Here is an 11,691-nt window from a genome sequence, read left to right as displayed (position 1 = left end):
TGGAACTGAGGATTTCCCTGGTTTTGAAGCATAAGGACTGTTCAGCATGTAGGTTTGGGTGTATGTTCTTTTCCTTTTCTGAAGGATACTCAGTAGTTCTGGTCCTTCCCTTCAGGTTGCTGTAAGAATAAGAAACTCATTAACATAGTAATTTTTTTTTTTGGGGGGGGGGGGGGAGGGGGTGGAAGGGGGAAGGGTCAGACCTGATGATTGTAAGCTTCATGTGGAGGTTTTGTGCATTGATGGCTTCAGTGTTTTATTCTGGTGGCTCTTTGTATACCTGTGAATAGATTCAGGGTGACAACAGTCATTTGGCATCTTTCTCTTTTCTCTCATGTTTCACAGCAGTATATTTGCACTTTTTTTCCTTTGTGGCTTTAAGATGCTGACACTCTGGGTGACAGCCATAATGCTGAGTGATCTTCAGAAAGAAGCTGCAGGTTTTAAACAGGGAAGCATCTCTTCTGAATCACTTTGTAAGAAAATGAATAGCAGTAACGATTACCATGTTTCAGTGGCACACCACTTAAAATATGGAATACCTAACACCTTTCTCAAAATTAACCACAACTAGGATCAAGGTGCATGCCAATATATAAATAATAGAGCAACAGTCTATGAGCAATCACAGGTGTGGCTTCCGTATATGATTCAGAAGAAGTAATGAGCTGTGTGGATGAAAATAGGCATTTAGGCAGTTATTATGCAAAGCCTGAATTACAATGCAGGATGGGTGGTGGTAACACCTCGCTCAGTTTATACAAATGCTAATCACAAGCTCAGCAGCCAGAAATCTCTGCAATGGTATTTAGTAAATATTAATAAGTATAATTAAAATTTGTGTGCTAGATTTAGTGCCAAAGAACTATGAGAAACAGAAAATTTACCATACGTTTTAAATGAATATAAGCTATTTGGGAAAACAAGCTATGGAGCAAACGAAGTATTGAGCTAGACTGAAGGTGAGGGGATGTAAGTGGGGGCTTTTTTTTTTTTTTTTTTTTTTTTTTTTTTCTTTTGCAAGAATGCCCAACATACAGAAAATCAGTGGAATCAGTGGAATGCCTGACTGCGATGGACAGACTGTGCCTGACTGTGTGGACAGACTGCTGCATTTTGTTACTGATCACTTTCAGGAAAGAAACTTGAGAGTGTGTCTTTTAGAAATGTTTGTAGGGCTCTCGGTTTGTAGTCATGATTTTGTTGGGTGGGAATTGTACCATGTCCAGTCATTGTCTTAATCCTGAATTTCAGATAGGACTCAGTCTGGACACCTTTTTAAATGATCTCCCATAAAAGCCGTGCTAACCTCCCTGACATTAGCTGCTTAAGAGTGAGTTACCCTGATGGAAAACTCAGTTAATGGCATTCTTTGAAGTCTCTGGGTACTAACACAACCTCTTCCATTCAGGAAAAGGTGTACTGAGGGAAACAACTTGCCCTTTAGTTACCAGCTGGATGTAACTCCTGGCTGATTTTCTAGCCCAGTTAACCCTTGCACAGTATAGATAGGGTGGTTACTTGCTTCCACTGATTACTGAGGGACCTTTTTCTCCTATTGACAGCTCTGAGCCTGAGGAGAGAGGTGTGTCCCCATATGTCCCTTCTCGCTGACCTTGCTGCCAGTCTCTTCTTATTAAAGTCTGTTTGATGATCATGGATTTACCATGGGGCCTTGATGATGTGCCTCTGTGGTCACAGCAGTGCTGCTGAGGCAAGAAAGAGACCTCCAGGTGGCGTGCAGCCCACTTTCAGCTCAGGAAGTTGAGGAAGCATTGCATTTTCGTAAATGCGCATCTTTCTTTCTTGTTTTTACACAAACACCTTGGCTCTTCAGACTCATGTATCAAGTCATCGCTGCTTTGAAATGTGATCGTTTCAGTCAAATCTCTCTGGCAAGGAGCTTCCTCATCAGAGGCATCTGACAGGTCCTGCCCAGGTGAGCCCAAGCTCTAAATATTCAAATGCGATCAGAACGTTGCAAAACCACGTTGTGTCCTGACAGGCCTTATCTTGTGTCAGGGGATGAGCAGAGAAATGCCTTCTGGCCAGAACTTGCAAAGTTGCCCCCACAGCTCTGGGGCCCAGTGACTCACTCGGAAAACAGAATATACTTTTTGGATGGTGCAAATGTTGTTCCCCAAAGCACAGGAATCTGCATTGTCTGGGAATACACAAGCAAGGTGACACTCAGAGGAAACCACTGAACAGTGGAACAGACCTCATTACTTCGGACTTTTAAGGATAATACAGCCAAGGTACTTAAATGGTGTGAGACTGTTGTCTGTAAATCTATCTTCTGACACTGAAGGGACACTGGAGCTCTATGATCTGACTGAAGGACTTGTTTACTGCAGAGCAGTTCTACTCACTGTTTTCAGCTCAAGTTCAGCCTGGTTTACCCCAGTTCTAGTAAACGTAAATTCAAAATTTAACTACTTAAATAAGACTTCACACACTCTGCTGATACTCATCTGGAAAGATGGCACCACTACAGAGGAATTTTTTTAATACAGCTTAGTAGGCAATACCAACACTTGCAGGAAAGGAGTGCACAAGTCTTTTTTTTTTTTTCCTCCTTTTTACTGTGTGGTATCTGGATGAGGATGCTTTTTCCTGTGCAGGGGTGGCTTAGCTGCTAACTTGAGAGTAAATGCTATGCAGGGCAAAACTGTGATCAAGGCCTTTCAAGTGTCTCAAGGTAAGGAGGAATGTCCATCATGTCCAGCTCTTGTCTCTGCACACAACCACCCAAAATTCAAACCCCATATTTGAATGTGGTGCTATGACCGCTGCCTGGGGAGCCCATTTCATGCCCACCACCCTCTGGTGAACCATTTCCTAGCCTACTTTTCACCAAGTATAATTCCAAGGATGGCAATAACCTGCTTGTTTTCTGAAATAGCCTCATTCACAGAAAGTTCAGACTCTGGACTGCCCGTTCAAGGGAAGTATTTACCCCCATGCACATCTGAGAGACCAGAAACACGTGATGCGTCAGTATCTGAGCTGTGCATAAGGTTACTATGGTTAAACGTGTATTTTGAGATGAATATTAGCAACTGCTTTTTCCTTTTAAGCAATAAATGAAAAAATTATGATTAACGAAGTTCTTTTCATCCTTAAAATGATTAACTCTCTTTAGTCACCCTTAAATGTACAACTTAGTTCTTTTTTAACAGGTGAGAAATTTAAGTCAGGAAATCTACTTCCCTTTTTTTCTGTAAGACAGTACCTAGTGTGGTATGGATGACTTTGGAAATAGCAAAGGTTTTTAACTTTGATAGGCTATATAATACTTTACTGCCAGGCAAAGATCATACACACTAAGCTATTAGTGAGGAGGAGTCAGAATTAATTTGTGTAATGTGAGTTACTGAATGCTTTGACAGTAGTGCTAAGTGGAAACTGAACTCAGCATTTGTTGCATGTTAAGCATTTTCCTTCTTGATTTTCCCAGTAACTGCGAAGCTGAAATGCAAAATTGCATAGAGTATTCAATGAAGCAAAAAACAAAATGTATCATAAATAAGTATATTATAACTTTATTAAACTCAAGACATGACAATATTCAAAATACAAAGTGAATTCTTCTTTATTCAATACTGTACATGATGCAGAAATATCAGTGCATTTCTATAGCATGTATTTCACCTTCATTTAGTTTGTACTAAAACAAAAAGTAAGCTTTAAAATAGCTCAAACATCTCATTCAGCAGTTCAAATTGTAAACAGCTCGTCTGTTTCTGTTAGGAGGAACACATTCATCTTTTGTACCTCCGTTAAAGAGCACCCTTTCTTCTGTGCTTATCTGCAAGAGGATAAATGTAATCATGAGAAACTGCGAATGCACAAACGTGGCAACTCAGTGAACTTTACCAGAACACAGAAGCAGAACAAGGAAAAATTAAACAGCAAGAAACAGTGTCAGAAGCAGAGACAGACAGGAGTGACACTGTTCGTAAGTGGAATCATATTTTTTTCCCCATATTCTCCTCCTCTCCTAAAATACTGAGTAGAAACCAGAACACAAGACCAGCTTGTGTTATGTTTAATACACCCGATTTCAGATGCAAGATGAGCACGTAGTTGTTGTGGCCTACTTACAGCAATCATATACTTGCTCATATCCTCTGCCACTTTTATGACACTTTTATACCTTTCTAGGATCCAGCAGAAAAACAACAGCAGCAGCAGAAGCTTAGCAGTATCTGGTCCATATCTGTCTCTCATAGGAAGAACTGCAAAATTGAGCCAAGTGTCCAGGAACTAAAAGAATCCACAAAGCCTATCTCAGTTCCATGCTGCTTCACTTTGAAAGTAAGTCTACTGGTTACCAATTAAGTTGTAAGATGGATTCAATATTCTAAAGATATTTTCAGTATGCTCAACAGGCCTGAAAGTTATCAGTTATCTATGTGATGTTGCAGTCACCCTCTTACCAGGTTGGCATATCATAGTGAAAGAGAATAGAATCTCTTCTTGGCAGAGTTACTGTGCAAAAGAAACTTTAGAAATGCCTGATACAAAAACTGTACTGCATTATCTGCTCTGTTGTCAGGTTTGTAAGGAACTCATAAGCAAAGTTAGATTTTTTTTTTTTAGGCTTATTTTGATAACATGATACACTTATCTAAGGTAGCATACAACTGGCCAACTGCAACTGCCATCTCTGTATGTTTCTGTGCAATCTTTGTCAGTTTTCAGGTATATGTACCAAGACAAAACACAGTCTAAGAAACATACCAGAGAGATGCAGCCTAAGAGTACTTTACCATCCACTACCTAGTTCTCAAAGGACAAACCAGTCCTACTTTATCTGAGAACCTTAAGATGTTTTTAACATGGTAAAATTTGGCTCCATCCATCCTCAACAACCCAGGTGAGCTGTGCTCCCAGAGACTACGGAGAAACCACGTAAGACAGATGCTTTCGTTTCAGATGACCAGCTATGTCCATTCTAGGTTTTGAGTCCAGTCTTGTTGGGACTGAAGTGGCCATGCAGTCACCAGACCAGGACTGAGCCTCTGTATTAGAACTAGTTTCTTCTGCCTCTCTGAAGAATTTCTCATACTTGTCCAGATAGGGAGGCCTTTCAGGCAGCAGATAGTAGTGTGTCGAACTGGCCTTCTTTCCATTTTCAATAATTGGAAGAATGCAAGGGACCCTGTTGGAAGACCCTTCACTATTTTGTCTTTGTAGAGCTTTGTTGCTGACATATTTAGGATCAGGTGCAAAACTCTGGGTGGGGGGCATAACCCCATTGAGGTACGATGGCAGGCTTTTAGGACTTGGAGTACGGGAATTGCTACGAGACAAAGGTTCTCTAGGGGGAACTTTGGGAGGCCTGTCTTCATCACTGTATGCGCTGGAAGCAACTTCTGCTGACCACCTTCTGTAATCTGGTTTGAGAGCCCTTGGAGGGATGGGAACCCTTGGAGGGATCTCTGGTTTATCTTCATCAGAGTTTGGAGAAGACCTGTTTAAGTGTCCAGATAGTCTCGCTACCGGTTTGTTAAGAGAGCCAGCTGGTCCTGAATGGGACCTTCGCAAACGTCGATGCAGCTGCTGCGGAGGAGGGCAGATACTGGATATGCATTCATTTAGGCTCTGTGCAGGGTTGGCATCTTCTGGTTTTGGTCCTGTTGGAGCATCAAAATATGCATAGTTGATTTGTCCACAACCTCTAAAGCTCCGCCGACTCGAACCACTGGATTTAAAAGGAGGAAGTCCATAATCTTCTAACAAGAAGTCTGTATCTGAGCTAGTCAGGAATTCCACTTCTCTGTCAACCTCGTCTGGAGTAATATCCTCAGGGACAGGCAGAGGGGGCAGTGGCCTGGAGCTACGATCATGGGAGGATGCAGACAGAAACTGAATTGGCCCATTCTTAATTGGCATATGAGGAGGTGTTTCTTCAGAAACGCAGCCTGTGGTTAATGACAGTTTACTAAAGCCAGGAATGAGCTGGTCTTCATATCTTGAAATTGGCTGTTCATTTTTGGGACTTACAGGAGCTGGACTAGATTTCTGAGATGGGACTTGGATGCAGCTTTCAGCAGTGCCGTGGTCATTTGTGGAAACGCAGTTGGAGGAGTGCCCTAGAAAGGTGAGAAAGTCTTAGAAACTTTTCTAAGCGACATTTTGCCACTGCATGTTTAACTGTTTAAATCCTTCTCATGCAACAAGTAAGTAATTCCTGGTTAACAGTGCCAGAAACAAGCATTAGTTACAGTACAGGTCTCTTTTGGTCTGATAGTTACGTGCTTAGGAGATCAGCTGATTACCATGTCTGAGGCCACTCTCCAGTTAAATGAGGTAATTAAGAGACCTCGTGCACAAACATTAAAATTGAGCTGCAGCTGAAAAGATCCCAAAAGACAGAACAAACGGGATTTTACTAATTTTTTTTTTTTTTAACTATTAAATCAGGATTGTAATGGAATCTCAGAGGCTTGTAAAAATAAGGGAAAGTGTGGTGTTCTTAATCACACTCTTAGGAATGTTTTTTAATACTAGTATTTTCTTGAAATGTCTGCATTCTGTCACCAGAGGGCAGCCTCACATCCAAATTAAGAAAGCATTCAGCATCTTACCCAAGGCACATCCATGACACCACCTAAAGATGTGTGTCAGTCCTTATACTTACCAATGGGTGGTAAACGATGCTCTGCTGGTGGATTCAAGTTATATGCCACTGTTATGGGATCCACGTTAAAGAAAGTACTGAAAAAGGAATCACAAGTCTTCAATGTAAATAAGCCATAGGCTGGTATCAGTAGAAATATTCTTAATACTTCTTTTGTATACATGACAGTTCAATAGATCAAGTATTACACTCACTTCTCAAATCCATTGTGGCTACCCCAGCAGGTTTTCAGACCCCCCATGCCTTGACTAGCATGAAGAAATCCAGTTTTCAGTGGGACTCTCATTTCCTGAGCAGCAACTCCTGCAGTTGACATTGTGTATGGCTCTGTGATGTCTCCCAGTTCTAGAAACTCACAGGGGGTGACAGGCTTCTCGCAGTTTGCATTCCCTGCCAAATAAAGAAAGGGATATAAATATCAGAAATGCAAGTATGAGTTGACTCTGATCTGAACTTTTAGGGCCTCAAGGAACTAAATCTCTCCGTAAAAAGGCTGTCTCTGCACCTGCCAGTAGGAAGACTTTACAAAATGCGTTACTTTGTCAAGATTTTCAGCTACCAACCTATTGATATATGCAAACCACTCATCAGCAAACTCAATTTACTATTTCAGTCAGAATTCCAAAACTTCTTTTATAGAAAGCAGTGATGATTATAAACAAACTTAAGCATCACTGTGCTTTAAAACAGATACAATTCTCGAGCTATTTATTTACAACCAGAAACTCAGTGTCTTGAAATCATCTCCATTTAAATTGAAATACAACAGAGCAGTTTATTTCAGACAAGGGGCAGTTTATTTCAAACAAGTGAGGGCCAACTACATCAATGCACTACACACACCATGAAAACCCCTTCATAGTATGGCAGTGCAAGAAAACAGTGCAGAAATAGGTAGAAGCTTATAATGACGGTACATCTGTTCAAAAATAAACCAGCTCTTCTATGCAGACGTGTCATCTTTTTCCTTTAAGGGGAAAGATTCATTACACCTACCTGTGACGGCTGGCCAACCTTTAAGCAGGATTAATTTGTAATCCAATGCCAACATTGGCCTTTCAGAAACAACTGTTTGACAAAGAAGTTTGTCATCCTTTTCCAAACATTGAATTGAGCCCAGTATTGATCTTCCAAGCAAATAATATCCAAAGTGTAGTTTCTCACTGCATATATGCTTATGATTTGGAATACTTAATGACATTCTCCTTAAGAGCATGAAGGCTTTCTTAATCGTGACTGCCAGTGATCGCGCTTCTGTCAACAGCAGCGGTTTTTATGTCCTAGCTGACAGCGGAGAGTTTTAACCAGCGACTTCAGAATCCATGACAGGAGATTGGCTTTAATGGAAGTGAACAAGGCCTCAGCCAGCATCGTGGTAAGGTCTTGGTTGCACTGATTTTAGTGAAGAGCCTGTTTTTCCCTTCCAAGCAACCTCCTTAAAACCTAACTTAAGCCAGGTAACCTTTGTGCAATGCAGTGAAGTCAGACCCTTCCCAGTAATGGATTTGCACATTTTCTAAGTAAAAATAAACACGCTGTTTCAGAAAGTAATGATGTAGCTACGCTTAGCAAAATTAGTTCAAGAATCCCCAGTAGTTCTGTAACACCAGCTTCTTCCTTATTGTTCTGCAAGTGCAAGTAAAACCATTTTCAGGGAAGGGGGAAACTGGAGAAATCTGTCCATGTTGTAGACTCTTGAAGCACAGTACAAACTGTACCAATTCTAAAATTACATTTGTCTATCATTAACACGACTCGCAAACAAAACACCAATCCCAGCAGCTTACACTACTCAGATTTTTTCACATCTTGCAGATCCCAGACTGATAATAACGTAGGTGAATGACTATGAAGGATTTTGCCCTTCTATTCCAGTACTTTTTTTTAAGTCCAATATAAGTCGCACATGGAAATCACTGATAAAGAACACTGAATAGTCAGCAAATGATAGTGTTCTGCCTCAGTGAGCACACATGATCTGACAAGAGCATGAGACATTGATTAGGATATTAAAAAAAAAAAAGACACAGGAAGGGGGGGCGGCACTGCTGTCATTTGAGAGCACATGTAATGTGTTTGCTATGATAACACACAGCCCTTGCAGGGCCTGTTAAGAGGCCCAACCTCCATCAGATCCCACGCCAAAACTACTGCTAATAATTACTGTGTCAGCTTTGTGAACGCTGTCTAAATCTCAGCTCTCAAGACCGATAGTTGCACAATTGCTTCTCTGAAATCCCTCTGGAATGTCAAGTGCAATTTCAGAGATGAATTTAAGTATTTACATACTCTAGGAAAAGGTAGTTTTCTTTTTTTCTTTTTTTCAATAGATGCTGTTATTTTTTAAAATAAAACAGACATTTTACCGGCTGCGCCTAACAACCCCTCTCTGTGATTGCACAGGTGACTCCTCACAACACTTCAATGAGGAGCTGAGAATGGATGGAGTTTTGAAACTGCCCTCCATGCCTCCAGCCAGGAGTATCACGAGAGGTAAGGGACCACGTAACTGCACACTGCTTTCCTCAGTCCTGAGCTCAGAGAGTTGAAGTACAATTTTAAAACACATGTAGATTTATTTGAGCAAACTATCTGAAAGGCCAGAAGGATATCTAATGGAGGAGTTTCCATTCTAACTGCTGGCCTGATACCACGTCTTCAAAGATTGAAGGATCTACATTTACCATAAATAAGATCAGGCATTAGCTAAAGAGAGCGGACGCCATGCAGTTACGCAGCGTTCTGTACCCTCGTGCCTGTTTGCTCCTCATTTGCACAACGTGTGTTACTCAGAATGGGTTTCCGGTTGCTCTGCTCATCTGCCCTACTTCCACATGGATTCTGGCACTTCGATCGCAGCTCTGAGCGCTTCTGAAACTGGTACAGTTTCAGTGCTATTCAAAAGGAACGTAGTTAGTCCAAAATAAAACTATGGCTACTAATGCTACAGTGCAGATACAAGCCGTGGCAATTCCAGAGTTTGCACTGGGAAACAACCGTCACCACCCAATATATAGTTTTCACGCTGTATGGATCACTAATTACTGCAGCCACACTATGAGCATTCTTCTGCTTAGGAAGGAAGAAGCATTTTCACATACCTTAGCTCAGGACAATCACTGCTAACAAAATCTTGTTACTCCGTTCCCCGTTGACACCCCAGTCCCATTGCTACAACCTATTTGAGGCAAACTAGTTTCATAATAAGGGAAACTGGATTCTGGTTTGTACAACATCTACAAACATTTCACATGGTGGATATGGCTGTGAATGGTGGATATTTGTGAAGATTGTCCCAAATTCCTACACCAATCTTGGACAAACTTTATAAATGCAACATTGGCAAATAGCTCACGCGTGGCTTGTAAGACACAAGAAAGCCTGGGAGTGAGATCTCCTTAACACTTCTGGGAGGGGAAAAAATATGTGGCTACCTTACATTGACAACTTATTTTTGCTCACCTTGCCACCACGTATCTGTAATGAATCTCAAAAGCAATTCACAGGAGGAGGGGCACATTTTTGTACTGCAAGTCATCCACTCTAGCTAGCTGTTCCTTATTTGACAATGTGATGTAATTTCCTTTCCCCCATCCTCTGACTTTCTATTTAGCACAAACACCTGAGATAGAACCACTCCTTCTGATATTCAAGTGTTTTGGACTTCCACTAGGACTTAACCTAAATTACCTTATTACTGCAATACTTAAACAGACCCAAACCAAAAACCAACCCAAAACAAAAACCCAAACCCCCAAAATCCCCTGAGTAATCTTTGTTCTATCATGGTCACATCATCTCTTAAGTGCTTTTGTCTTTCCTGCAACCAGATAACTGCCACTGAGCGACAACAGTCTCAAGAGAAGGTTGCTTTAAATTTATCGCCAACCAGAAATGGACCATTCTGCTGTACAACATCACAGATGATGCCCACTTAGTTCGGACAGAAAACCGCCGCTCACATCACGCCAAGCCGCAAACACAACGTATTCCACAACTCTGACACAGAAGGTGATGGACAGAAAGGAAATCACCCGACCAGAATGGATCAGGATTCTAACAGTCATTTCTGCAGGGTTACACTGAAGCAGCTCATCAGGGAGTTGGGTTCAAGTAAAGCCTTGGCTGCCATTTCACGGTCCTATACAGTAAACTGGGAGGATCTTGCAAGGCACCAGCAGAAAGCTAATAATTAAACAGCAAGACAGTAGCCTTGCCTCTGCTTGTCAAGTTTGAGATGCGTGTTTAAGGTACAGTTCTTCGTTCTCCTGAAAATGTTAACGTGAAAACGGCCGGCTTACGTTCAGGAAACAATTCCCGACCATCAGCGCAGCATCAGCCGCACTGCGATACGTTTTAACGTGCTGAGAAGGGGAGCTGCTCTCCTCTCCGTGCACAGCTGAGCGACGGGGCTTTGTCAAGAAGCCCCCTGGAAAAGCAGGCCTTCGTGCAGTGACTGAATGAACCTCCCGTGCGGCTCAATATCCGCGGGGAGAAAACAAACCTGGGCACAAAGCGACGTGGGAGAGCGGAGCAGTCCGAGCCGGAGCATACGAAGAGGATGGCTGTAAAAGGGCGCAGCGACAGCTCCCGAACATCCCAGACGAGCGCTGCCGGAACGGAGGAAGCAGAACGCGCCGCTCCGCCCGCCCGCCCCTCCTGCGCCGCCACCTCGCCCCGCACCCCCAGGGTGGGCCGCACCGCCGGGACAGCGGCTCCGAACCGGCGCTCTGCCGCTACAGCCCAACCGATCCTCGCCGTCTCCTGAGGAGCACCCGCCCGCCCCAGCTCCTATTCCACTCTCCCTATCGGCGGAGCGGCTCCAGGCCGAGTCCCGGCAGTGCTGCTGCTTACCCTAATACCGCGCAGCTCCGCATGTCCTTGCGCGGCCGCCAACGCGCCGCGCATGCGCTGAACCGCAGCAGCACCCGGCAGTGCCGCGCCGCGCGCCGCCCGCCGCCCTTATAGTGGGAGGAGGGGCCGTACGGAGCACCGCCCCGCGCGCCGCGCCCCCTCTCTCCCCGCGCTGCGCGTGCGTCAGA

At 43.1% G+C, this 11,691-nt stretch overlaps 1 protein-coding gene across 2 annotated transcripts; it reads right to left on the bottom strand.

Annotated features, from left to right (window-relative positions):
* Window positions 1–3,520: 3,520 nt before the first annotated feature.
* ERRFI1 (ERBB receptor feedback inhibitor 1) lies at window positions 3,521–11,582 on the bottom strand. 2 transcript variants are annotated; one of them, XM_042887746.1, is made up of 4 exons: window positions 11,504–11,582; window positions 6,844–7,039; window positions 6,650–6,726; window positions 3,521–6,101 (listed from the first exon to the last, which is right to left on the bottom strand). In XM_042887746.1, the coding sequence occupies exons 2-4, from the start codon at window positions 6,963–6,965 to the stop codon at window positions 4,903–4,905; spliced, it is 1,398 nt and encodes a 465-aa protein (XP_042743680.1). In that variant the 5' UTR covers window positions 6,966–7,039; window positions 11,504–11,582; the 3' UTR covers window positions 3,521–4,902. The 2 variants fall into 2 exon arrangements, with proteins under 2 accessions (XP_042743680.1, XP_042743679.1); XM_042887745.1 differs by lacking the exon at window positions 11,504–11,582 and adding an exon at window positions 11,154–11,283.
* Between the last annotated feature and the right edge of the window lie 109 nt (window positions 11,583–11,691).

The sequence above is a fragment of the Lagopus leucura genome, unplaced genomic scaffold (genome assembly GCF_019238085.1).
Source record: "Lagopus leucura isolate 7727_CA_CO unplaced genomic scaffold, USGS_WTPT01 Super-Scaffold_100106, whole genome shotgun sequence".
NCBI lineage: Eukaryota > Metazoa > Chordata > Aves > Galliformes > Phasianidae > Lagopus > Lagopus leucura.
The sequence above is the reverse complement of the archived record's forward strand: the minus strand, read 5'-3'. Positions and strand labels throughout refer to the sequence as shown.

What these genes read in the sequence shown, in the direction of transcription:
- ERRFI1 (XM_042887745.1), bottom strand. Translation starts at nt 11,247, where the DNA reads ATGTTCGGGAGCTGTCGCTGCGCCCTTTTACAGCCATCCTCTTCGTAT. An exon ending in CCACGTCGCTTTGTGCCCAG is followed by an intron (nt 7,040 to 11,153) that starts GTTTGTTTTCTC and finishes TTTATTTGGCAG; the next exon opens with GGAATGCAAACTGCGAGAAG. An exon ending in GCATCGTTTACCACCCATTG is followed by an intron (nt 6,102 to 6,649) that starts GTAAGTATAAGG and finishes TCACCTTTCTAG; the next exon opens with GGCACTCCTCCAACTGCGTT.